At 40.0% G+C, this 25,258-nt stretch overlaps 2 protein-coding genes across 2 annotated transcripts in view; both read left to right on the top strand.

The window, feature by feature from the left end:
- thsd7ba (thrombospondin, type I, domain containing 7Ba) overlaps positions 1–11,680 on the top strand; it is a 100,045-nt gene extending 88,365 nt beyond the window's left edge. The window contains exons 22-29 of the mRNA XM_049003305.1: positions 3,542–3,687; positions 5,372–5,543; positions 6,470–6,643; positions 6,971–7,066; positions 7,730–7,812; positions 8,494–8,686; positions 9,469–9,556; positions 9,824–11,680. Coding sequence (XP_048859262.1) covers positions 3,542–3,687; positions 5,372–5,543; positions 6,470–6,643; positions 6,971–7,066; positions 7,730–7,812; positions 8,494–8,686; positions 9,469–9,556; positions 9,824–9,905 — 1,034 coding nt within the window. The 3' untranslated portion in view covers positions 9,906–11,680. The remainder of the gene's footprint in view (positions 1–3,541; positions 3,688–5,371; positions 5,544–6,469; positions 6,644–6,970; positions 7,067–7,729; positions 7,813–8,493; positions 8,687–9,468; positions 9,557–9,823) is intronic.
- A 4,311-nt stretch (positions 11,681–15,991) lies between these two features.
- Positions 15,992–20,678, top strand: LOC125738644 (histamine N-methyltransferase-like). Its single transcript, XM_049007831.1, has 7 exons — positions 15,992–16,184; positions 16,652–16,797; positions 17,209–17,261; positions 18,153–18,260; positions 18,369–18,499; positions 19,571–19,664; positions 19,907–20,678. Exons 2-7 carry the CDS (start codon positions 16,661–16,663, stop codon positions 20,260–20,262), a joined length of 879 nt encoding a protein of 292 aa, XP_048863788.1. The 5' UTR covers positions 15,992–16,184; positions 16,652–16,660; the 3' UTR covers positions 20,263–20,678.
- Positions 20,679–25,258: the final 4,580 nt, after the last annotated feature.

The raw sequence follows: 25,258 nt of genomic DNA on the forward strand, positions 1-25,258 counted from the left end.
AAGGATGGATGGATGGATGGATGGATGGATGGATATTTGCTCAAGTGACACAAGTGGTGGGTAAAAAATTGTCATGAGCCTAGTGTCACAAAGGGTGGGTATCACATGGTTGACATAGGAGATTTTCAGTAAACCTACATCACACTTGCTTGGTCAATATTTTGGTGACCTCCTTGTTTGGTCGTCTTGGTAGTTTTTGGAGTGGCTGAATATTGACATTGCTGTGAAGATTAGCTATGCGCCTCAAACATGTCATTGACGTCATTGGTTAGTAGAGGACGGTTTTACCCTCTTTATGGTCTGGGTGTTCTGTGGGGGTCCTGGTTGTGGATTCTGCCTAATGATCTGTACCCTGATGACAGTCATGAGGATTTTGGAACAGTTCTGAGAAATATCCCTCATATCAGAGAATTAATAAATTGCAAGATAAGAGCAATATTTGTGGATGAATTCATTCTTGTGAAACTTTAGAAAATGTTGGGTTTCAGAGCTTGGCAGCTTCAAGGTGAAGAGTTCCATGGCATCTTATTGCGGGATGATTCATCAGATTGCAGCCCACTCCTCCACTCTTCAGAAATTCATTACTTATGTTCTTTCCGCCATTGGACCTCCAGACATATGTTGCAAAGGATTATAAGTTATTTTGGTGAGCAGTTTATTGGGAAGAAGGTTTGCATCAGCATAGAAATGTCACAGCATTCACTGATAGCTGTACTTGCTCTAGCATTTATTGAACAACATCTGGGAAGAGAATTGAGAGAATTGACCTGGGACTACAAAACAAAGTAAAGCAAAGTAAAATGTATTGATAAATTTGCCTGAAACATGAGATCTTACAATGCATACATGTTTCTGCTTACCGTTATATAACGTATATACCGTTAAGGTGTTTCTATGTAATGAAAGCAGTCTTGGTGTACACCTACGCTACAAATTTTGTTTTCTCTGCAACCCGGGCTTTTGTATGTGGCGCTTTCTGGGGTGTGACATGTTATTTTCCGGTAATGATGTCTCCAGTTTTCTCCTTGGGCTGATAACGCACTCCTTAATCATTTCTGCAGCCTTTATAAATGAGGTTCCCGCCCGTCGATGATGTCTCCTCAGACAGGCAGACTACCTATGTGCACAGAATAGCAGAAATGCTGGGAGGTGATCGGTATCTGGGGCAGCTAAGTGTCATTATTCAAAGGTGTGTTTGTCCAGGCTAGGTCACATCTTGGAGAAAATATATATAAATGTTGTTTTAATTGTGAATGCAATCTGTCCATCAGTTGTAAATAACTGTTAGCAATGCTGTAAAGTGGAGACTATCCCAGGAAATTAAGGAACAGCCTGAAACACATACAAACGCTTCAGTCAATTTACAGTCGTTCTGAACACTATAAGGAGGTTTAAGTCTGTTCATGTGACCTTTGGTCATGCTATAATCCAGGAGGAGCCTACTGTATGAGGCTAGAAGGCTGCCTGGTGAATTGCTGTTGCAGTCTTCTAAATGCAAAATCAGCGATAGCATCAGGATGTACGCTGATAATGTTTTTCCTATGATGCTCGACAGGATTCAAGTTAAGCCATATAATTATTTTGTGGTACCTAAGAAGAGCTTGGAATTTAACCTCAGTGCATTCGTTGGGTTAAGCCACATCATTATTTCATGATACCCAAAGAGAGCCTAGTATTTAACCTTGGTGTATTTTGTTGTCTCTGAAGTCCCTCCAGTCTTCCAAGCAAATCAGACTGTCAGCTGGTTAATGAGAAACACTGGACAGTCTTCATTAGTCTTCATTTAGCGGCGGCTTGTGTTCTCCCCTCAGAGACTCCTATCAATATGCCGGAAGTTTCCCCTGGAGTCACTGTCGTGCTGTTAATTAGAAATCAGAGCTGAACATAAACAAAATTAAAATTCAGAAAAAAAAGTCGCTATTCCAATATTTGAAAGGTTTTAAATCTGAGTCAAGAGAGCAACAATAGGAGTTTGTCTTTCCCTCTGTGTATGAGGCTCCAAATTGACAGTTGTGTCTTTATAACTCTAACAAAGGTCCACGTTTGTTGACAGCCCTGGACTGTTCCTCCAGGGCCTCTAAGCTTCACTAATTCTTATCAAGATATTGATTAATTGAACACCAGAATACTGAATTTTCCGCTTAGTTCTGTGATCATATTCATCCTTTGTACACGCAAATAGGTTTACCGGCCACTTTATTAGGTACACCTCTTCTCATTGAATCAAATATAAAATCGGCCAATCATATGTCAGCAGCACAATTTACAAAATCATACAGATACAGGTAAGGAGCTTCTGGTAATGTTCACATGAAACACCAGAATGGGGAGGAAAGGTGATTTAAGTGACTCTGAACACGGCACGGTTGTTTGTGCCAGATAGTCTGGTATGAGTATTTCAGAAAGTGCTGATCTACTGGGGTTTTCATGCAACATCTATAGGGTTTGCAGAAAATAATCCTAAAAAGAAAAATCATCCAACAAGTGGTGGTTCTCTGGGCAGAAATGCCTTGTTGATGGCAGAGGTCAGAGTAGAATGGTTAGATTGGTTCAAGATGATATAAAAGCAACAGTAACTACTTATTAACCAATGTATGCAGAAGAGCATCTATGTATGCACAACATGTTGAACCTTGAAGCAAATGGGTTACAGCAGCAGGCTACAGTGTGCACAGGCTTACCAAAACTGGACAATGGAAGACTGGATAAATGCTGCCTGTCCAGATGAGTCTCGATTTCTGCTGTGACACTCAGATTGTAGGGAAAGAAAGATTGGTGGTGTAGTAGTATCGGAGATATTGTCTTGCACACTTTGGCTCCCTTAGTACCAGTTGAGCATCATTTAAATACCACAGCTTATCAGAGTATATTTGCTGACCATGTCCATCCCTTTATGACCACAGTGTACCCAACTTCTAATAGCTAACTTCTAGCAGGATTACTCCCCATGTCACAAAGCTCATATCATCTTAGACTGGTTTCTCCAAGGTAACCACATCTCAGTCTAATAGAGCACCTGTGGCATGTGGAGGAACCAGAGAGTCACGTCATGAAGATGCAGCCAATAAATCTGCAGCAACTGCTTGGTGTAGTCACGTCGACATGGACCAGAGTCTGAGGAATGTTTCAAGGACCTTGTTGAATCTATGCCACAAAGAATTAAGGCAGTTTTGAAGGCAAAGGGGGGTCTAATCTGATACTAGTTAGATGTACTTAATAAAGTGACCTGTGTGTGTGTGTGTATGTGTGTATGTGTGTGTGTGTGTCTGTGCGAGCGGGTATACCTATCCTTATGGGGACACAATGTCCCCATAGCATGATAAATATCTGTTTTTTTCCATTATGGGGACCGGTTTACTTTTATTTTTATCAGTGAGCTCCCTTGCCTGCAAGTTTTCTTTTACGTATACTGCAACACCACCTCCCTTCTTGCCTATCTGGTCTCTACAGAACAACGTGTAACCATCCATATTATATTCTTCTCCATCATTGTCACTCTGATCCTACTTTCTCCCTTGTATCCTGGTCATTCTCTTGGCAGGTCAGATGGTGCGATCTAGAACCATGTTGCAACAGGCCCATGAAGAAGGGCGCCCCTGTCCATCCCAGCTGTCCCAGACCAAGCCATGTCCCATAAGGCCTTGCTACGAATGGGTTCTGGGCAAGTGGTCTCCATGCCGTGTGGAGGTATGACCTATGAAGATTTGAAAATCTTGTTTTGGTCTTTGTAGATTTAACTTTGCGTGTAGTGATCTTCTTTGCATCATCTGGATGCTAGATCTGTAAAGACTTGATCGTTTTCAGCCACAGAAGTGTACATACTGTTATAAGCATGTCGAAAACTGTGACAGCGGGTTGGTCCTAATCTTGTTGTTAATTGTTTCAGTTTAAGTCTGCTGCCATTTTCTGTTTAAGGTAATGAAACTCTCCTTGGACAGCCCAAAAACCACTCTGCATTTAAAAAGAACCACCGCCACTTGTCAGAATACTTTAACTCCTATTATATTTTTAAATCCAGCATCTGGATTTTTATATCACAGACTTTCAGGGAGTCAGATGTCTGGGAATAATGGCATCTGTGCCAATCCTAATATATCATTAGACTTCCTTTTTGGTTTCACATCATCGCTCTACAGTTTTGTTAGCTGTCATTTATTTTGCTGGAACTGTAGTGAAATAGCCTTTCCATAAGAAAGTGAATTACGAATATCAACGTGGTTTTTATAGGAAGCCGCATATAAAAGTAGCTACACACATCAATTCTGTTTGATAAGATGCCAGGCTACTTTTATGTGCGCACCCTGTATATGGCAGAAGGGTAGTGTCGCACCTTGAAATGTACACAGTTTAAAGAAAGCTGGTACAATTTTTTTAAAATTTTAAAGCCGTCATTCCTTGACTGGTTGACTGCAGTGGAGAGAATTGCTTAAGCCTTGAATGAGCACATGCTGTATGTTTGGTGAGAATTTTTTTCTTTTTATAAATTTAAACTTAAATTTTATACAGGACAATCTACATTGACCCGAACAGTTTGAAATGAGTTAAAATTATGCAAGGTTTCATGTTTCGCTGCATTTAATTCAGCATATTTAGGGATTAGATTATGAGTTAGTGAAAAGCTTTGCTTATCCGAGGGGTGACATGTGGCTCAGCAGGCTAGGCTTCTGTGCCTGCGATCCAAAGGGAGAATAGTCACATGTCAGTGGGCTCTTTGAGCAAGGTCATTACCCCCCCCAGCTCTCTGGGCACCACAAGATGGCTGCCCCTTTGCTGTGACCCCCCAAGCATCATGGAGAGAACGATGGAGCAAAGCAATAAAGGGACTTTCCCCATGGGGATCAATAAAGTGTCACTATAAATTATTGTATTTACATGTTTTTTTGTATGCTCTTAGACAAAAACTTTGGGTTTCAGTGCTGTATCATTCTCTGGTCCCCAGTAGTTTGTGTACACAGACTCAACCAAAGTCAGCTTGGTAAACCCAGAAGAAAGAAAAAATGATAGTGAGATACATGTTTTCTCTATTCTGCTTCCCCTAGATACAAAAAAACTACAGCACAAAGCTGAGAGTTGCTGTGTAGATTCACAATCATCTAGGTTTTCCCCATAAGAAGTCATCATATACATTTTACGTTATATATAAATTTTTATTCTTTTTGTGGGATTGTTTTTTATATATTATCACTAGTAATGGAAATCGTTCATACTGCAAAGAGCACCTCACAGAATTAAAAGCATTCAGTGTTTCTGCCAATAAATAAAAAAATATGCTACAGTAATAATAAAACAGAGTGAGAAATGTTCCAATGCCGAGTCATATCACTTAAGGGTTGTTGTGACCCTGAGCCGTTTGCTGGCTTCTCCTGTGCAGGGTGCAGAGTGTGGAGAGGGAGTTCGAGAGAGAAACCTGACGTGTGTGGTCCACTGGGGGGACCCTCTGGACCTCTCGTCACACAGACCTGTAGAAGAGGAAAATTGCAAGGGCAAGGAGAGGCCAGGCAGCGGACAGGGACTCCAGCTGACCTGCTCAGTGCCGTGCCCCGGTAGAGTGCTGTTTTGTTGTTTTCAAGGCAGCAAACATCAAGTCAATTTATTAAGACAAGAGTCCGACAGAGCTGTATGTGTATTCATTTATATGGGGGCAGTGAAAGGTAATTACACACTAGAGTGAAGCTTGGAGTTAAATCATTATATGGAATTGCTTAGAATGTGCAGTAATTTGAAGTGAAGCAACCACATTCCTAAATACCATAAGATCCACTGTAAGAGCTGATGTTATACACATCATATGATACAGCCTGTGTCACAAATGATACTCTTATCTATGCAGTGTAGATCTCACTTACTTTGTTACCTGGGAAAATGCATGTCCCCCAATTCCTCTGTACTGTATGTTCCATTGGGCTGGGACACACGGAACACTTGGTAATTTCTGGCAAATTAGCGATACACAATGTTTTCTCTGAAGTTTGAAATCAAAATGAGATGTGAGATGTAGCAATGATTCATCGTCTTTTTCCCTTCCATCAAATTCCCTCTGAGACACTAACTGAATGGTTTGATTTTAGTTGTGAATTCTGGGATTTTGTGCAGCATCACAACTGAAGCCCATGCGTTGCTTACAACCAGCAAGGAATGCTCTTTGTCTGTGTTAATTGTAACACATGATAAAAATATACTGACATAAATGGTATTTATATCGATATACTGTAAATATTTATATATATTTCGATATACCACCCACTCCTAATGCTTGGTCTTATTTCATTTTTCCCTGTTGCATTGAAGTTCACTTCTGTTGTGTTGTGAGCGGATTTCCAGCATTTTTTGTTTTGTATGTGTTTTCAGAATTTTTAAGGGTTTTCTGAGTTAGTATTTATCGACTGCCATACATTCCAGGTGAATAAATGATTTTTCACTTGTTGTTAATGGTTATACAGAAACTATCACAACGGCTGTTCTTCTATAGGAGATTGCCATCTGACGGAGTGGTCATCATGGAGCTTATGTCAGCTGACCTGCGCGGAGGGGAGGAGCTTCGAAAGCACAGGACGGCGATCACGATCCAGGGCAGTGGTCATTCAGGTCCTAGAGAATCAGGACAACTGCCCACAACAGATCTTTGAAACACAGCCATGTAAAGGTCTGTAAGCTTCCCCAGACTAGTGAAGAGCATTCAACCCATTTGCGAGATATAAAGTGTGTTCTAAATAAAATGGCTTTCCATACCTGCAGTATACATGCACTGTAATAGAAAATATGATTAGATATTCATGTGTTACATTGTCTTTTAAAATATGTTTTTCATTTTTCAAATTATATTAATTTGACCAACGATTGCTCAGATGTTTGAAAAAATTGAATGCCATTGGTGGCCTTTCATTGGTAGTTCTGAGCTTTATTGGGATTCTGTCAGGTAGGTGTTGAGAAGTGACACTAATCGCTAAATGTTCTCTCTTTTCATTTATAGAAGGAAAATGCCACAGCTATGAATGGAAGACCAGCGGATGGAAAGACAATGAGCGTTTTGTTTGGTGTCAACGTTCGGATGGGGTCAACGTATCTGGTATGTTTTTCTGTGTGTGTGTGTGTGTGTGTGTGTGTGTGTGTGTGTGTGTATACACCTGAGTACTTTGTATATGTGTATGTGTGTGTGTGTGTGTGTGTGTGTGTGTGTGTGTGTGCGTGCATTTTAGTGTGAACATGTTTTTCCCATGCAGAAAATGTTTCTAAGATCACTTCATAACACCCAACAGTCTTTTTTTAAGATGCTGCAAATTAACACTGTCACCCGAACACGACAAATTCAAATTAAGTTTCCGGATGGTTACTTCTCCATTCTCGTTGATAATTTGTTTTACTGAGACACACGGAATGTTAGCTACCTTTGGATGCAAAGGAGACGCCCGATTCATGCAAATGTGATAAAACCCCTGTTGGAACAAAACAAGACGGATAATTGCAACAGCAAAAATGAGCCAATAAAATCAGACTATAGGAAGCTACAATTCTCACAAAAAGTGATCTTGTCTCTATAAGAAGTGCTACCTGGCTGCTGTTAGGACTGCACGTGTGAGCTCTCGCATTATTTCTTTTGATGGTTAAACTGCAGTGATATTATTCAGCATTTGAACAGAAATGCTGATCCAGATCACCTGATCCGTGACTTTACATTTATTTATTTCTCCCTGGAAAATGGTAATAAGTATCTCCTTGTTCTCTGTTCTAGGGGGCTGCTTTCTGCAAAACCGACCCACAAGCATTAGGCAATGTCACCCCCCCTGCACCAAACCCTTCTCCCATTGCACACAGGTAATGAAATTCTGTCAGTGTCCTTACATTCAGCATGTATGTTGAATGTATTGTGACATATCCAGTTAGTTGCCTGATGCTAAATGGCAGTAAATATGGTGTAAGTATACCAGGAGTTCTGTAAAAGCCGGGACAGAAAGGATAGGTCTGCCCAGTGTGAATAGATTTTTAAAGGGTTGCGCGGAAAAATGTGCCTTTAGAATAGCTGATATACAATGATTGCAAAAGGTTCGTATATCATTGAAGGTATAAAAAGTTATAGAATTTTTAGAAGGCGAGTTAATTACTTCACATAATGTGCCTGTAAGAATGGAGGCCAAGGCATTGTTACTGCAGATGGAAGAGAACAGGTACCAGGATAGACGTGTTCTTCCGCTGGTTAAAAAATACAACACAATAGCTTGAGTGAGTGCTTGCAAACTTTCCTGTCAGACTTACAGTAGTACCACCAGTTTGAGATTGGAATTTAAATCTTAACTGATTTAGGACTTTTTTTTATTTGCCTTATTTTTAAATTTAGGCAGCACTTAAAAGCACATATTTATGCAGTTTATTAATATTATTATGACTCTGCATTATTACAGTGTTTACTGAAATATAAAGTAAAGTGGAAAATAACCAATTGCTTTACAAAAGGATTTGTGTTGGGAGCGTCTGTAATTGCGGTGCTGTTGTCACCAGAGTGGCGTCTGTGGCTGTGAGAGGGGATACACTGAGGTGATGACTACACACGGCTTCCTGGATTACTGCACGAAGACTCCAGGTGCAGAAAACAAGAAGGCTGATGTCAAAACCAGCTCTGGGCGAGTTAAAGCTGGGACCTCTCCGAAACACGGCTTCCTTAGCGAGTGGACCTTCCAGCCCATAGGACCAGGTAATTAAAACAGTGCCAAGAATCAGGCCCAGTCCTGTTCTGGGATGTGCAACTCAGAGTTCTCGGACAGAAATAATAATTAGAAATACAACATTGCATTTATTTTCATGTTCAAACACAATACAAATGAAAAATAGAATTCCTCCCACTTAGTAGAGAGAGAATATTATGGTCACAGCTGACAGAATTCGCAGTCACCCTCTTCAGTATTCAGTCAATGGTGGATTGATTTGACCTACCTCTGTGCAATATTGGCTGAACTATTATTGAAGACCCATAAAACGTGTAAGGAAGAATCACAATAAGCACCCAGTAATGTCTAGTAATGAAACATCTTGTTGTTGTTGATAAATATTGAACCTATTCCAATTTAAATCTTCCCCTATACTTGGTTCCCTTTGAAGAGTAGCACCCAAAATCAGTCATTCTGTGCACATACTTTGTAATATGGTCTAGGTAATAAATCTAAGGCAAGGATCAAACAAATGGAGAAATATTCTCCAAAGCCTATTTTGTATCCACCCTTTGCTCTCCTCTATTCCTTATTTCTGTGTTTTTTATCTTTGCCTCAACTGTATTTTATAATGTATGATCTAGTGTTGTGTGTTTTTTTTCTTTTTTTGTTTGCAAATGAAAAGGTTTTTTTTTTTTTTTCTTTTGTAGAAAATATTGTGCTCCCAAGGGCCTAGAAGAAGAGCTTTGGCACTGTTTATTAAAAAGCTCTAGCCTGCAGTCGATGGAGTGTTAAACAAATAGCTCCACTCTGCTTTCTGATTTTGCAGATGGCAGAATAAAGCTCTGGGTGTACGGGGTGACCGCTGGTGGATTTATCCTGGTTTTATTCATTATTGCGCTGTCATTCCTGATCTGGTACGTATATCAGTTCTTGTCTCTAAATGGCAGAATCTGCACAGTGACGCTGCCGCAATTTAAACTGACTCTCAGCCTGTCTGTTCACGTGCTTTTAAAAATGTCCTTTTATATATTTTCAGTTTCCCTCTTGTGGTCTAATGTGTTCAATGTTAATTTGTTTTTGAATACATTTTGTGCTAATAAGAACTGAATTAATGAACAAATAAATGATCAGTGAGGTATTTTTAGAAGTAACACCTGCCGTATATGTCTGTATTTTGATAGCAAAGGACCCAAACAGCATAAAAGTGTAACGCCACCACAAAAGCCCCTAACCTTGGCATATGACGGTGATGTGGACATGTGACCCAGCAGCACCTGATATCCAGACTCACATGGAACAGACCTTGGGAAATGGACACGCCCCGTTAAACCACGTTTATCTTCTCAGAAGGTCTCCTGCAGCCCGTTGGAAGCTGGGTGGTTGTCTTCACCCATGGAAACAAATCACCCTTAACCTGCCAGTAACTGGGCTTTATATTCAAAAAGACATTGATGGGCTGCCTAGTCAGCGAAGACTTTTTTTGATGTTTGAGGAGTTTAACGGCACTTTTCCCTGAGATTTTCGCTGACTGGCAGAATACATTTCCAAACGCCTAAGGTATTTTTTTACATCAGAAGTAAATCCAGAAACCTGCTATAGACATTTTAATAAACAGAAAAGATGTGCCATTATGCACTATATTAGTGCTCATTTTTGTTTTCTTTTTAAAATCCAACCAATTTTCTAGTGTTTACATTGTAAGGCAAGAACTCATTTGCTGTGAAGTGGTGTTTATAATGACAATGCTGTGTTTGTACTGTACTTCTGCTCTACTCAGTATACCAAAACCAAGCTTATCAATGCAGTGTGGGTAAACTAAAGAGATTTTTCCATGCCCATAATATCCATATAGGAGCTACCACTAGTCATTCCCAGTCAGAACTAGCAATTCAGTTTATTGGAAGCTTGAATGTGTCCTTTAGAGTATTAGTGAAAAATCTCAGTCCTCTACTTTGTTTGCCATTGAGGTGCATAGGCGATTGCAGGGGCCGTCTGCAAGATCATCATGGCTTTACATAACCAATATATGTCACATTTCAAACCACAAGGAACTATCTGCATGACAGCCCTCACATACTGAAAGTGTTGTTTTATTTCACCCTAAACATTTAAGAAGAAGAGCCCAGGAAACAAGTGACACAAGGTTCGGTCATTCAGGTTTTGCAGACCATGATTATGCTGGTTTCATCCATTCATTTTTGCTCCTTCCTGTCTGATGTGCTACATATATTCAGCAGAAGAATCTGCACTGTAGGACTGAATTAGTTGAAAAAATGCCCTTAGAACGTACTTGGGGTCCCCCCTCCAAGTCACTGATATGATAGATGATGAACAGCCAGGCCTTGTGGTTGGAAAGGTTCAGAAACCCTGGTCTAACAGACAGAATTGAAAAGGTTACAAGTGTACAGTTTATAAACTCAATGATCAGACCTCAGAATTAAACATTGTAAGTCTTATTTGTGTATAGAGGTATATGTATGTTGTTTTTTGACTGATTTAATGATGTTGAACCAAACATGAACGAAAATTCAGGCTGACAATTAAATCTAATTGGTTCCTTTAAAAGATTTTTGGATTGCTCAGATTTCCCATTTACACTATGATTGCTTATTAATTAGTATTACCCAAGATGAATGCAAAGAGTGTGGGTTTGCATTTACTGGTAAAACAGAACTGCAGCATTTATCTTGATTCTGAGATGTACATTTGCATGTAAGAGTGAATTGAACTGTGTTCATTCATCTTCCAAAGTGGCCTTGCGATCATATTGTTTCTGTATGTATGTCTTGATTGCTCTTTAAGTATTTTTTATGACACTTATAGTCTCAGAATGCTACTTCTGAAAGGTTTCTTTGCCCCAAACACCACATACGCCAACCCGGTTAATGAACATGTGTTTGTACACTGCCGTTTAGCTTGTGTACATGAATGACCATGAACACATAACATGGAAATAAATTGTGGTTTTCTGTGCAAAATTTAATGTAAACAAATTCATTATCTAAATAGGCTGCGTGTTCTGGTAAGGCTGCAAGAACAGTACTTATTCTGGGATACAAACTTGCAACCTATATGCTGCGGTATACAATCTTTTTTTGGTATTTTCAAAAGCAATGCTATTCTGGTATTTTGAACTTTCATTTCAAAATACCACGATATACACAAAAATACCATGGTATACAATATTACAGTAATGCTGCCTAAGCCTACCCTCTAGCCTCTTCTGCTATCTCTTGACTATTTTTTCTACATCTCTGGAATGAAGACACTAATAACGTGCAGACGTATAATGCATATTTTTGGTTTTTTATAGGGCAGGGCAATATAATTGCAATAATGCCCCAAACTTCATGTGTTTAAGTCCTGTTAAGGAATGGCACATGTACGACTTTTTAATATTTTAATGAACTGTCATGCTGTCTGTTAAAGACGATTTAAGACTTCAATAATAATAATAGGCACAGGGCTCTGTGCCAGTGACAGAGCCAGAAGATTTTCAGTGGGGTGGGCTGGGTGACTTTGAGGTGGCACATAAATATTTTTATATAAGGCATCGAGAAAAAGGGTGGCATGGTGGTGCAGTGGTTAGCACTGTTGCCTCATACCTCAGGTTCAAGTCTCTGCCTGGGTCATATGTGTGAGTTCGCATGTTCTCTCCATGTCATTGTGGTGTTTCCTCTGGGTACTCCGGTTTCCCCCCACAGTCCAAAGACATGCTGAGGCTAATTGGAGTTACTAAATTGCCCTTAAGTGTGAATGGTGTATGAGTGTCCCCTGTGATGGGCTGGCCCCCTATTGTGGGTTGTTCCCAGCCCTGTGCCCATAGCTTCCAGGTGCACTTATCAAATCCATATTTAATCTATCAATTTTTTGCAGTTAAAGCACCAATGCCACAAATACGATGGGGGTGGCCAATGGGGTGGACGTTTCAGATTAGGGTGGCCATGGCCTGTGTATGCCCTGTGTGGGCCAGTCAAGTTCCTCCACACCAAAGTCATCCATTCATACCTCTATGGACCTTGTTTTATGCACTGGGGTACAGTCATCCTGGAACAGAAAAGGGCCTTCCCCAAACTGTTCCCAGAAACTTTGAAGTATTGAATTGCCCAAAATGGCTTGGTATGCTGAAGCATTAAGAGTTCCCTTCACTGGAACTAAGGTGCCTAGCCCAGCCCCTGAAAACCAACCGCACACCATTATCCCTCCTCCAGCAAACTTTACAGTTGGCACAACGCAGTCAGGCAGGTAACATTTTCCTGGCATCCTCCAAACCAAGACTCATCCATCAAACAACCAGACTGAGACACAAGATTCGTCACTCTACAGAACGTTTCCACTCCGGAGTCCAGAGGCAGCGTGCTTCACACCACTTTATCCGACACTTGACATTGCGTTTCGTGATGGGAGGCTTGCATGCAGCTGCTCGGCCATGGAAGCTGATTTCACGAAGCTCCCAACGCACAGATTTTGTGCTGGGATTAATGCCAGAGGAAGTTTGGAACTCTGCAGTTATTGAGACAACACAGCATTGGTGACTTTTACACACTATGCGCCTCAGCACTCGAACGACCCCACTCTGTTACTTTAGTGGTTTGCCACTGGGTGACTTTCTGTTGTTCCTAAATACTTCCACTTTGCAATAAAACCACTTACAGTTGACCATGCGATATTTAGCAAGGAAGAAATTTTCACAAACTGACTTATTGCAAAGGTGGCATCCTATAACAGCACCCCACTTGAATCACCTTCAGTCTTGAGAAAGACCCATTTTTTTCAAATGTTTGTAAACCAGACTGCATGGCTAAGTGCTTGATTTTATACACCTACAGCAATGGGTCTAAATTAAACACCTGAATTTAATGATAAAGAGGTGGATCCCAATAGATTTGTCTATACAATCTATACAGTATATGCATACATAGAGCAACAACTTCTTTACAATCCATCCACTTTCCACAGCCACTTAACTGATGCAAGGATGAAGCAAATCTGGGATCTATCCAGGAAGCACCCAGCAGGATGCAGGGTAAGACCTCTGTGGGTCCCTGTAGGTTTAATTTGAATCATAATGAAAAAATGGATTTGTTTGGTCAAATTTGATCTTAAATTTGATTAAAATTTGATCTTAAATTTGATTAAAATTTGATCCTTCATTTGATTAAAATTTGATCCTTCATTTGATTACAATTTCATTGTTAATGTTTCTAAGAACTATCACAAGCAAATGAGTTCATGGAACGAGTATAAACAATGAGGAAAGGATGCTCCCCTTTGGTGTCGCACACCTGGATGTTCAGTAAATTAATGTAGTTGTAATATCTGTACATGTGCACTGGGGCCGTCTAGGAGAAAACTAGGATGACCAAGGATATCAAGCACATTTACAAAATCATTATTTAATTGCTGTTACTGTTGTAGGAAACCCATGTGAACATGATAGTATGTGAATTTCATTGAAACGCAGAATGCAGAGAAGCTCACACAGAGCAGGAATGGTGTGGATCCAGGCTGCATTTCGTGTCATCCTGCAGTACAATTATTCTGTCACTTGAGAGTCAATGTTTTCTGCATTTTGCTTTCAAAAGACAGTTACTACTGGCGTGGATGACATAACGATGATATACAGCAGTCAAAGTTTCAGCTCAAGGCTTGTTAAGTGTCAAACCACTCTTGTGAAAAGTAATGCGATTTACCCACGCCTACTTAAGACTCAGTACTGTATTCCTGTTTCAGGTTTTGTTTTTCTGAGTATTTTTTAAAAATGATTCTGTCTGGTGCTTGTTTTCTTGAAAACCCATAAAGCACTAATAAATGTACGTGAAACTGTCCATCCGCCACACCTGATAAGCTGTGCGTGATCTTCCAAGAAGCAGTCCTGACAGTTATTGGGAATGCCAGCGTGCTGGGAAATAGATCAATTTCATCTAAATTGAATCCGTGCAGTTAGGCTTGTCAATTCCACTTACGGATTAAATGAATTTAAATGGTTGTGTCGTCATCACCGCAGCAAGGATCGCGCACAGGGTGATGAGCTCACCTGTAATTCATCCATTTAAATCCCACTCAAGACCTGCGGCTGTCCTGTAGATTTTCTCAGAAGTTCCCATCAGCTTGGGTCACTTGGACCTTATTTTAAATCATAACTCATCATTTATTAGCCAGTTCATGCAATTAAAACCAAATCAAGTTTACTTGACTGACTTGAAAGGAGGCAAGAGTCAGGCGTATGAATGTTAAGCAACAATTGAAAGGAGTAGAATGAAATAGTTCAACAGATTAACTTTTCTTTCAAAAAGATTTGATAGAAATATGTATACATCTAAATTCTAACCAAAGGTTACTGTGGTTACAATATCTTAATAAGAGATAAAATTAAATATCTGGTAAAAGCAAAAGAGGAATGCAGGAGTAGCTAGATAAGTTGCAATTTTCAATTCCACACTAGACAGGAAAGATTTACATCAAACCAAAGATAAACAGTCATCGTGACATCAAGTTAATGATACTGTAACTTTTAAATGCCTGCCAATACAGTATGTTTGTGTGTGTGTGTGTGTGTGGGTGTGTGCGTTGCATGTATAATGTGTTTTCTTGCAGTCCAATTTTATGAAGAAATAATTATATGACAATTTTAACATTTTCTTCATCATAGATTCATATCCAAAATACATAACACAGATTCCTGTTTTTCAAAGCTGGGTAATTAAACTTATGGCTTGAAGCTTTGTACTACCAACCATGGACGTCGTTATGTCTGATCACTCCTCGCTACAGCCCCAAGTATTATAGCCCCGATGCCAATAAATCTTCCTTCAAAAAAAATAAATAAATAAAAAGTCAAGCCCTGATCATAAGCACACATCATTGACTGCTAAACTTATGTTACCTGTCTCCTATCCTTTGCTTAATTAAGCAGTGAAGGTCACAATGTGCTTCTTTCCGAAGGGGTATACAATGCTGGACAGCGTCATATGTTCGAGTGCTTCTCTTAAAATTGCACCGGCCCCTTTACCCTTTATGGCACAATACAAAAGACCCTATTAATGTCTTATCTTGCGTTAAAGTTTTGAGCTGATGAATCCTTTATCTGGAGTTCAAAGGAGCTGCCCCGTAAGTTGTTATATCAAAATCAGAAAATGTGGGTGAAGGAGCATCGTGCCGAAGGAGCGTGGCTGCTTCTTTAAGGACCAGCGCCTTTTAAGTATCCGCCAAGTACAGTGGGAGGGGTTACGATTTCTTGCGCAAAGCTTCCTCCTTCAAACGCATGTTTGGTTCTTCCCATTAGCAGTGAGGCAAGTGTGGCTGAATATCGCAATTTTGTAAAGGTCGTCCAAAAACGAGAAGTAAGTGAATATTTACTGTTCGCACCCAAATCCACGACGTGCAATAGGGCAAGATTCAATGGTCCTACGAATCCTGCTCCGTCTATGTGTGATTAAATAATAGCTTTTTGCAATGACGGTGCACCGGGATCAGTTCTACCACTAATGCCAATAGTGGGAATCCTCAGGTGGCATCTGCGGGTTGCGCCTGTGTTAACAGGTCGGTGGAAAATGACTTCTGCGTTGAGCAAATGGCCGGCATTGATAGTTTCTTGTTGCCATCCTATAACATCTAAGCAAAGAAAATAAAGATGGTCAATGTTTGCGGTTTTAAGCCGGACGTCATTCATTGTTTTTTCTATCTTGCAGCCTAAGGTCTGTTATAACGCTGCGTTGTTTACTGCAGCCGCACATCGTGTATAACTCATGCTATCAAGAAAAAACGCCATTAGATATTTTAATATTGTTACATAAAAAAACGGAAATCTCAAATCACTTCGCTTCTTTGTACATTTAATTGCTACGTATGGCTATTTACTTAATTCGAAAGTACGAAAAAAAAGTCCTGTGCGGTTGTCCTGTTCGTATGAGGAGTTATTGTAGTAGTAATGTAGTAGTATACATGTAGTAATGTAGTAGATGCAGTGTAAAATGTGCATATTTCTCCTTTTTTACACATTTTAACAGCAATCTGAAATGACTTCACATATGAAGTGCCTTGCCTTTGACTACAAAAGGTACCACAAGTCCTTCCGGTTGTTCCTCGAGTTGTCGTCGGAGCATCAAGCTATGAGTAAATTCTTTCATGAGAGCCTTCCTGACATCCTCACACGGTAAAAGTTAAAACTATACCCGCTTTTGTCAAGCCTAAATTTGAATTGAAAAATGTTTGAAAAGTTAAATATTTTTAGGATGATTATATATAAAGTGCATATAGGTATCTGTGTTATATGTATAATGGCAGTAATAACAAATATAGAGGAAAAACGTATAATATTGCCATTCATGAATTACTGAGTGAACTGGCCCCAGTATTGTATTTGTGGTCTAGTTCTGCATAGGTGTAGCGATTAGTACAGTGATCGATGTTACCTACAGTAATGAACTTTAGAAGTGAGAGTATACGCTGTTATAAAGTATTATCAGATTTAGTTAAGCCCTTATTGTTATGTCAGCTGTTTGACTAATCTTATCAGCATTATACTAAAGTCTGCCTTCTAACAAAGGTTGTATGTCTTTTGCAGCATTGGGGAGGGTAAAGCTACCTTTGATGTCATTTCAGTGGGGACTGGTACAGGTATGATATCCTCTCTGGCTTGTGAAGATAAGAATATGGTTGTAAATATGAACAATTTAGTTTAAACAGCAGATTTAACAATAGATAGAAATCAAATTGTGGTAGTTGGTTCTGTCATGGTAACAAATTAGTGATCAAAGCTAGTCTCTTCATTCACACATTATACAGGTAGCTGGGGGCATGGCGTGACAAAGGATGGATCCCCTTCACTGTCTATCTTAAATCAGTGTTTTCTATTGTTCCGTTGTCGTTTTAAAAACACTGCGCAAGAAGAGATGTCAGCAAAATTTCATTGTACTTCAGTATAATGACAATAAAGTTCTTATGTCTTCGGTGGAGGTTGTGTAAGGTAAACTTAACACATTCTCTTGTATTCTGTATATCAGTCTGAAATTTGATTTAAAGTGGTCTTGGATCAGCATTTTACATTTATTGGCCTAATGTGTTTGCATATTGTGAACCTCACTCAGACACCCATTTGCTGAACAGTAATCAAAGTTGAAAGGTTAATGGGGGAACTGCAGGGTACTTTGTGTAACATTTATCACTGTCTAGCACAAAGGTATTGGAAGTGCAACTTCAACACTCTTTAATGCTCTTAAATTTGTACACATAAATTTTTCATTGTGTGATGCTGTCCCAGTAATAGCAGAAGGTCCTCAGCCAGCTAGTCAGCCCAACGATACCCACACCTCCACTGTCAGAAGTTCTACAGATGGAAAAGGTTCTAACTACAGTCAATTACTGGCATGAACCAGCAATGTCTGTCCTCTAGGACTCAGCTAGGATGAATGCTGTGGGAGGAGCATGGATGCATGAAAAGGTGTACATGCACGACATCCACAGGAAATTTCTGGGCTCCATAGCTGAATCTGTGTTTCGGTCTTGCAGGAGAGGTGGACCTGGAGATACTTTCACAGCTGCGTAAGGTTTTACCAGATGGGAAGGTGGACTGTGACATGGTGGAACCCAGTGAGCCGATGCTGGAGAAATGCAAGGGTACTATGACTTCAAATACTCTCACTCATATCCTGCATTTCTGAGCTTCTTAAACTGACTTAATCATCATATAACATTTATATAAAGACATTGCTTTATCATAAATAGAACTTGTGTCAAGAACTCCCAACTTGGACAATGTAAACTTCACGTGGAATCAGATGACTGCCTCTGAGTTTGAGAAGCACTGGAGAGGCAGACAGTCAGAGAAGAAATTAGACTTCATTCATATGATTCAGGTACACACGTCTGCAATTTGCTTTGCTGTGACAGTAGCAGCGTTGGGGAAGATACTCACAAAAGAAATCAATTGCAGATAGTTCAGGTCCAGAAAGTACAAATCCAGACCAAGGTTTTTTTCAACCCGCCAGCTGAGTACTCTGAGATTGTGAATCTTTACGCTCAACTGGTTGGTTGAAACAAAACCTTGGTCTGGATTTGTACTTGGTCTGAACTATCTGCAATTGATTTCATTTGTGAGTAATTTCCCCAATACTGGACAATAGGTGGCAGCTGAGTGGAGCGTCCTTCAACAGGCAAACAGTGTTTTGGAAGATGAGAGCTTGTAACCAAAGGATGTGAGTTCAAGCAAGGGCTTCATTCTTTAATTACATTTTTACCTGTATAAGTAGATTGAGTAATTTCACACTGAATCCGCTGCATTAATACAATGAACCAAGTGCTGTGGAAAAAACCTTGAAGGTGCTTATACAAATCAAGGGCGCCTCCATGTGGAAAGCATGCAGAACTGTTCCATGTACAGTACGTGAATCATTCAAGGGGTTACACGTATCTGAATTACAGTGAGAATTTGTGGTGCCCCTGGGACTGATTTTTGGAGCTGTCCCACGACGATGTTATCATTTTACTTTGGCAGTGATTTATCAGATGGTTTTATCCAAAGTGACGTGCGGTTGGGATAGCCAGGTCATCCAGACACATGCATGTCATTCGTACTTCATTTAATGCAGAGGAATCCTGTACATGAAATATGTCTGAGTGGCTTTTGTTTACATGTTTGAGAATGACACGTCCTGCAAATCCCACATATCGCTTGTATATAGAAGAAAAAATCTTTATTTCTGTATTTTAAACTCTATACTCATCGTCCTCACTGTGGACATCATTAACAGCTACTGAAGTTTGTATTTAGAGTAGAAGCTTCCTGTCACCATTCTACACACTCAGGTTCCAGCTGGCTGACTCATCCACCCATAGAAAATTGTTATTGTCATTGTTGTCTTTTGGACCTAAAAGCAGCTTCCCTGGACAGGATTTTGAATGTCAACTTTTACATTTTTCCCCCTCAGATGCTGTATTATGTCACTGATACTGCCGCTACTATCTCGTTTTTCCGGAGTCTCTTAAATGAAAATGGAAAACTCCTCATCATACTTGTTGCTGGTATTTATTTATTTATTTATCTTTTAAGGTACAGTGTTAACGTAATTTAATAACTACATGATTGTTGAGAATAAGAATCTGTAATTTTGAGCTGTATGTTAGCCCTGCAGACTGAAATTAATGAGCAAACTGAAAGGGAAGGATAGTGGTACTGTAGGAAGCAGAGGATAGGATCGTTACTGACACGCACTCGCTGGTGCCCGAATTCAACATGATGTACAGTTCATTGCTCTTTGTTTCAGGAGAGAGCAGTTGGGGCAAACTATGGAACACTTATAAGAAAGAGTTATGTTGCACTGAAATGACCCAATGCGTCACAACGGCAGATATCAAGTACTACCTCACTGCTGAAGGAATCAGCTTTGAAGCCTTTGTGTTGCCTTCGACGATGGACATCACAGACTGCTTTATCCCTGGTGACGAGAAGGGGGAACTGCTACTAGACTTTCTCACTGAGGTGCTGGATTTCAGCCACACTGCACCTCCAGAGCTGAAAGCCAGTGTGATGAGCTTCCTGCGTAGCCCTGACTGCAGCAGTCAGGTGAACGGAAGGATCATATTCAATAACAATCTGGAGGCTTTGGTTTTAGACCCATAAGATGCATAGCAGTTCACCAAATGCTCGTTGCTTCTTAATGCGGTTTTCAGTATATATGAAAGTGAGATTTTTCTTAGGTATGGTTTTGTCTTGTATAGCTGTTTCCATCAGATTTAAAACAAAAAACACTATTTTTCCCTGAACCTCCTACATCTTGAACAATCACTGAAACTGTAGGAATGTCAACGAGAAAGATATTAACAATGAATAATTCCGTTTTTCACTAATCTTGTCTGTGTGTCTATTGAATAATCAATAAATTTTCTAACAAAGATAAAATACAACCATATATGTTCCCCTAAATCTTAAATTTAATCATATCATTTGAGAAAATGTACAGAGTGGCCATTATTTTGCGTATGAATCATACAAATACTGTTTGTAGTTCATACTAAATACATCTTCTATTGCTCTGCCCCCTGCTGACTGCAGCCAGTGTTTTTATGCGGATCAATACAGAGCCAGACAGTCTGTAAATTACACTTTGTGTGACATCAAACTGGCTCATGTGACTCCACTCTCTCAACTCCCAATCTGGAGATGTCTAAAAAGGCCCTTTGGCTTTGTGTGTTCTTGAAAGGAACCGTTGTACTGTAGTTTGGAAGCTTGTTAGAGGACAAGACTCCTTCATTCAATGGTTATGTAAGGCAGGATTAAATGAAACCCAAAAACGGTCAACAACTTTAGCATCCTCTGATTTTTATTAAACTAAGTACTTTCTCTAATAAAAACAAAAAGGACTTCATCTGCATTTTGGCTTTAGGCAGAAATGCATAGAATAGCATTATTTATATACACCAATGAGCCAAAACAGTATGACCCCCCCTAGGTGACGTGAATAATGTGGGTCTTGTGAAAATGGCACACGTCAGGATCTGGGATGTATTAGACAGTAAGCCAGCATTTATTCCTCGTAGTTGATGTGTTGATTGCAGAGACATGGGCAGGGCTAAAGATCCAAGTGACTTTGATATGGTCCGAATCGTTATGGGCAGAGAATTGGGTCAGAACATCTCTGAAATGGCAAGACTTGTAGGTGGCTTGCGGTCATCTGTGGTGAGTACCTGTTCAGAGGGGTTCAAGGAAGGAAAAACATGAACCACTGACCGGATTTCGGAGAGCCGGGACCCACTGATATGGGATGTTAACAAAGATTATCCCATCTGATACAAATCAGCTAAAGGGCAACTGTGGCACAAACTGCTGATGATTTTAGTGATAGTCACGGGAGTAATGTACACACTGCATCGAGCCCTGCAACATGTGAATTGTCAGCCGTAGGTGGATTTTGTTCCCTCTGAGTGGCCAGCAGAGGTCCTCAGTGGTTGTAGTGCTGGGTCACTATACACCTCATTTGCTAATTGTCTGCACCTGTTCTCCGTTTGATTCTGTATTTATACACTGCCTCCTGTTTGCTCATTGCTCAGTCCTCTTAATTTGTGCCATTGGATGTTTTGTTTTGTTGTTTTACTCAGACTTTGTAGTTTTGGACTATCCTGTGGTATTTACAGCTGTTTTATACTCTCTCAGCTCTTGTTTATCAAATTTGCTCTTGGAGTATTTCAGCTTCTTTTTACCTGTGGGTATCCGGTGATCAAAGAGGTCATAGATTTGACAGAGTTTGCCTTTATTTGTGACATTTTAATTCACACGCGCATACATATGTATATATGTTTATGAATATATATGTATGTACGTAAGTACGTATAAAGGTAAAGCTTTGAGAGTTCACTCCCAGCCTGCCATGCCAGAGACTAAGGTTCACGATCTAGCAGTGACACCGATAACCAGAAAATGGGTTTATGCAGAGTGCATGCAGAAATCCTCATCTGAAATTTTAAGACCTTTTTAATGCCACTTCAAGCTGAATTTAAGACCAAACTGTAAGTTAAATATGCCTTACCAGAATCAGCCTCCATACATTTACACTACAGTGACTACACCCGCTTTTATTTATGTTTCTGTTTTGTAGAGGTCCAACAATTGAAGTGTGAACAATAAATGAAACTTTACAAAAATGGTGATAAAGGCATGAGTGTGTGAATTACTGTATGAGAAATTCTCCGAGCAAAAGACTTCAGTCAAAACAGAGGATAAATGGAGACTTAGATTGACATTTTAATATGCCAGGATTATAAGCTTATAAAAGTGGCAGATTTAACAGATTCTTAAATATTTCAATTTACTGTATACTTTCCCATGGGTTGCTGCTTTGAAGATGATATCATAGACCAGATACCTAGCTAACGCATTCTGGTAGCCACATGAAGCCTGTGCCGCTTTTAGCACCAATTTCTGAACTTCTGCTCAAAAAAAAATATCTGACAATAATTGTATCAAACGTTGTCTATAGTAAATGGTATACTATGAAGCTAGATTATAATACAACCCTTGAAAACCCTTTTAGTATGTGCGTGTTTGTGTGTGGATTAGGTTCACATTACATTGTGGGGACCAAATGTCCCCCAAAAAGTGATAAAAACCATTTATTATGACATTTTGGGGACCATATTTCAGGTCCCCACAAAGATCTGTGAATGCAATCAAAAAAGTAAAAGCTTAGGGCTAGGTAGTGTCATGGATTAGAGTTTTCCCTATGGAAATGAATGAATGAGTCCCCACAAAGATATAATTATAAACCTGTGTGTTAATGGGACCGGGGGGGGGGGGGGGGGGGGGGGGGGGTAGTGTGGATAAAGGAACACTAAATAGATTTCAGAGGGTGTTCATTTCGCTTCGTAGTAAACAGGAACGTCTCTACATAAGGGGCTGGTGAGGCTAGGGCCCACAAGATGTCGCTGTTGAGCAATGCACGACATGATCATTAATTCAGTCTAACAATATACATTTTTCTTCCCAACTAACTAATATTCTTGGGCATTTATTACATATGACACTGTCATGCATTCCAAATATCCTGCTATGTCTGTTGCTATATCCACTTCAACAGGCCTCGGCAGAGCCAGACGATGACAAATATTTATCACCCTGGCAGCCAGTAATGAACAATGCAATGGAGATGCTTCTGATAGTGAGCCTTTCAGGCCTACAGTTGTGAGCCCTTTTCATCAGGCATATATGCAGCAACTTACGGGAGCTTGATGTTTTGACACTTTTACCTGCAGCACCTAATAAGTAAACAGAGACATGACTGAGAGGCAAAGACAATCTAGTTTTATTGCAGTCAGTGCTACTAAAAGAATGCTCTTTACTTCTTGAAATGAGGACAGAACCCAGTGATGAGCAGCTTAGTTGAAGTAAACCTGTTCTTGCTTCCCTTAATAGATTTAAATCGAAATGGGCTGGATGTACTGGAAAATGTAGATGTAACGCGGTATCCTGGGTGATGGTGGTGCTGTTGACGTAAATGTTATGCACCGGCCTTAGTTTAACAATACCGTAAATTTAGCTGATTCTGCAGCTCTTGGTTATGTACAGGATTTTTATTGGGTTGTAATACAGACTTTCTGAAATCTATTGGACAGAGTTTGTCAGGGTTAGCATCCATCTGTCAGTCTTTCATGTCTTCTCCCCATTTGGCCAGCAGGTGTCACTGGCCATCCCGTCTCCCCTGTTGTAAGTCTTTAGTGTTTCCCCAACTCACCATTGGCCACATGGCTCGATGAGTTGAGCATGGCGCTGCCTGTAAACCCCTCTGTTGCATTTTCAAATCCTGCCTCCTCTGATTTTGTATTTGTAGTGTGTCTCTTAAACTCTAAGCTTTCACATACTGATGCAGAGTGAGAAGCTAAACGCCTGCGGAAGGTCTGAGTGTGTCTATGGACTCCTTTTCAGACATAAAGTACTGAAGTTTGAGCAGTTGCTTGCTCAATGCCAGGTGATAAAACAGTCTTCCTTTACCTTCATGATCAGCATTATTTTGGCAAGAAGAGTTGTTGGTCAATACATTGCCATAAATCAGTGTTTTTGGTGTGAAGACTTGATCCATCTGTCACTTTCAGTATTGCTTTGAGCAGCACATACCCCTTAAAATACCACCCAACAATGGTAAAGTACCTAGCTTGTGTGACGTGCTCAAGTATTGTGTGGAGTGTAACCAAAGGTACAATGTAAATAAACCAAAAGCTCATAATCGTTCTCCTAAGAGATGTTTTTTTGTAATCAGGACTTGGGTGCAAAGAGCCGGCATCAGTTTTTTTACAAAGGATTCATTTTTATTGTACCTCATGATGAAATTTATATGGTTGATTCCCTTTGCTTTTTTCCATGAAGATGAACACATTCCCTTCAGCTCTGGGATATGAGAGTGAAAAGAGAAGCTATTTCCCATATTTTTCTAACACTGTGAAAAATCAGAATCACACTGGCACCAATTCCCCACCTGAGGCATATGGGGTACAAAGCATGGCGGAGAAGGCGAAACATGAATTTAAGGAGTGGTACAGCACTGTTTGCAGTAACTTCAGGAACGAAATGGCTGAGTACTGTAAATATCATGCCATTCTGAGTGAGGGTTGCCTCTGGTTCGGGGAAGAGTGTCTTACCAGAGCCTGTGTGTGCATGAAACAATTTTACACAATTTTTTTCCTAAAGCCTCCATTGCACTCATTACTCCAGACGACTGAATTATGACAAACAACATACTCCAATTGTGGAAAAACTGGTCATTCAGAATGCTGTCAATAGGGGTAAGTTGAAAATTGACACTATTGTGATGGTTAGGGCTAAAAAATTATGGGAAAATATCTACTTTGTGATTGTTCTGATATTGCTATTTGCAATAGAATTTTTCTATTTATTTTCCACAGTTGTCCAAAACCGCAAACATGCAAACATGGAGAACCCTCTAACAAAGCTGAATTTTGGTTCAGTCCACGACCCTTAAGCGTACATTCAGTCTTAATGTAAGGGTTATCTGGGAGCATGAGTGGCCCAACTCCTGTCAGTGTTCTGTGGCAGAACTAATGCCTTACAGTTGTATTGTAAAGTGCAGGGTGATGAGAATAGATTGCTATGACTTTGCAAGCCTTTATTC

This window comes from Brienomyrus brachyistius, chromosome 1 (assembly GCF_023856365.1).
Source record: "Brienomyrus brachyistius isolate T26 chromosome 1, BBRACH_0.4, whole genome shotgun sequence".
NCBI classification, from domain to species: Eukaryota; Metazoa; Chordata; class Actinopteri; order Osteoglossiformes; family Mormyridae; genus Brienomyrus; species Brienomyrus brachyistius.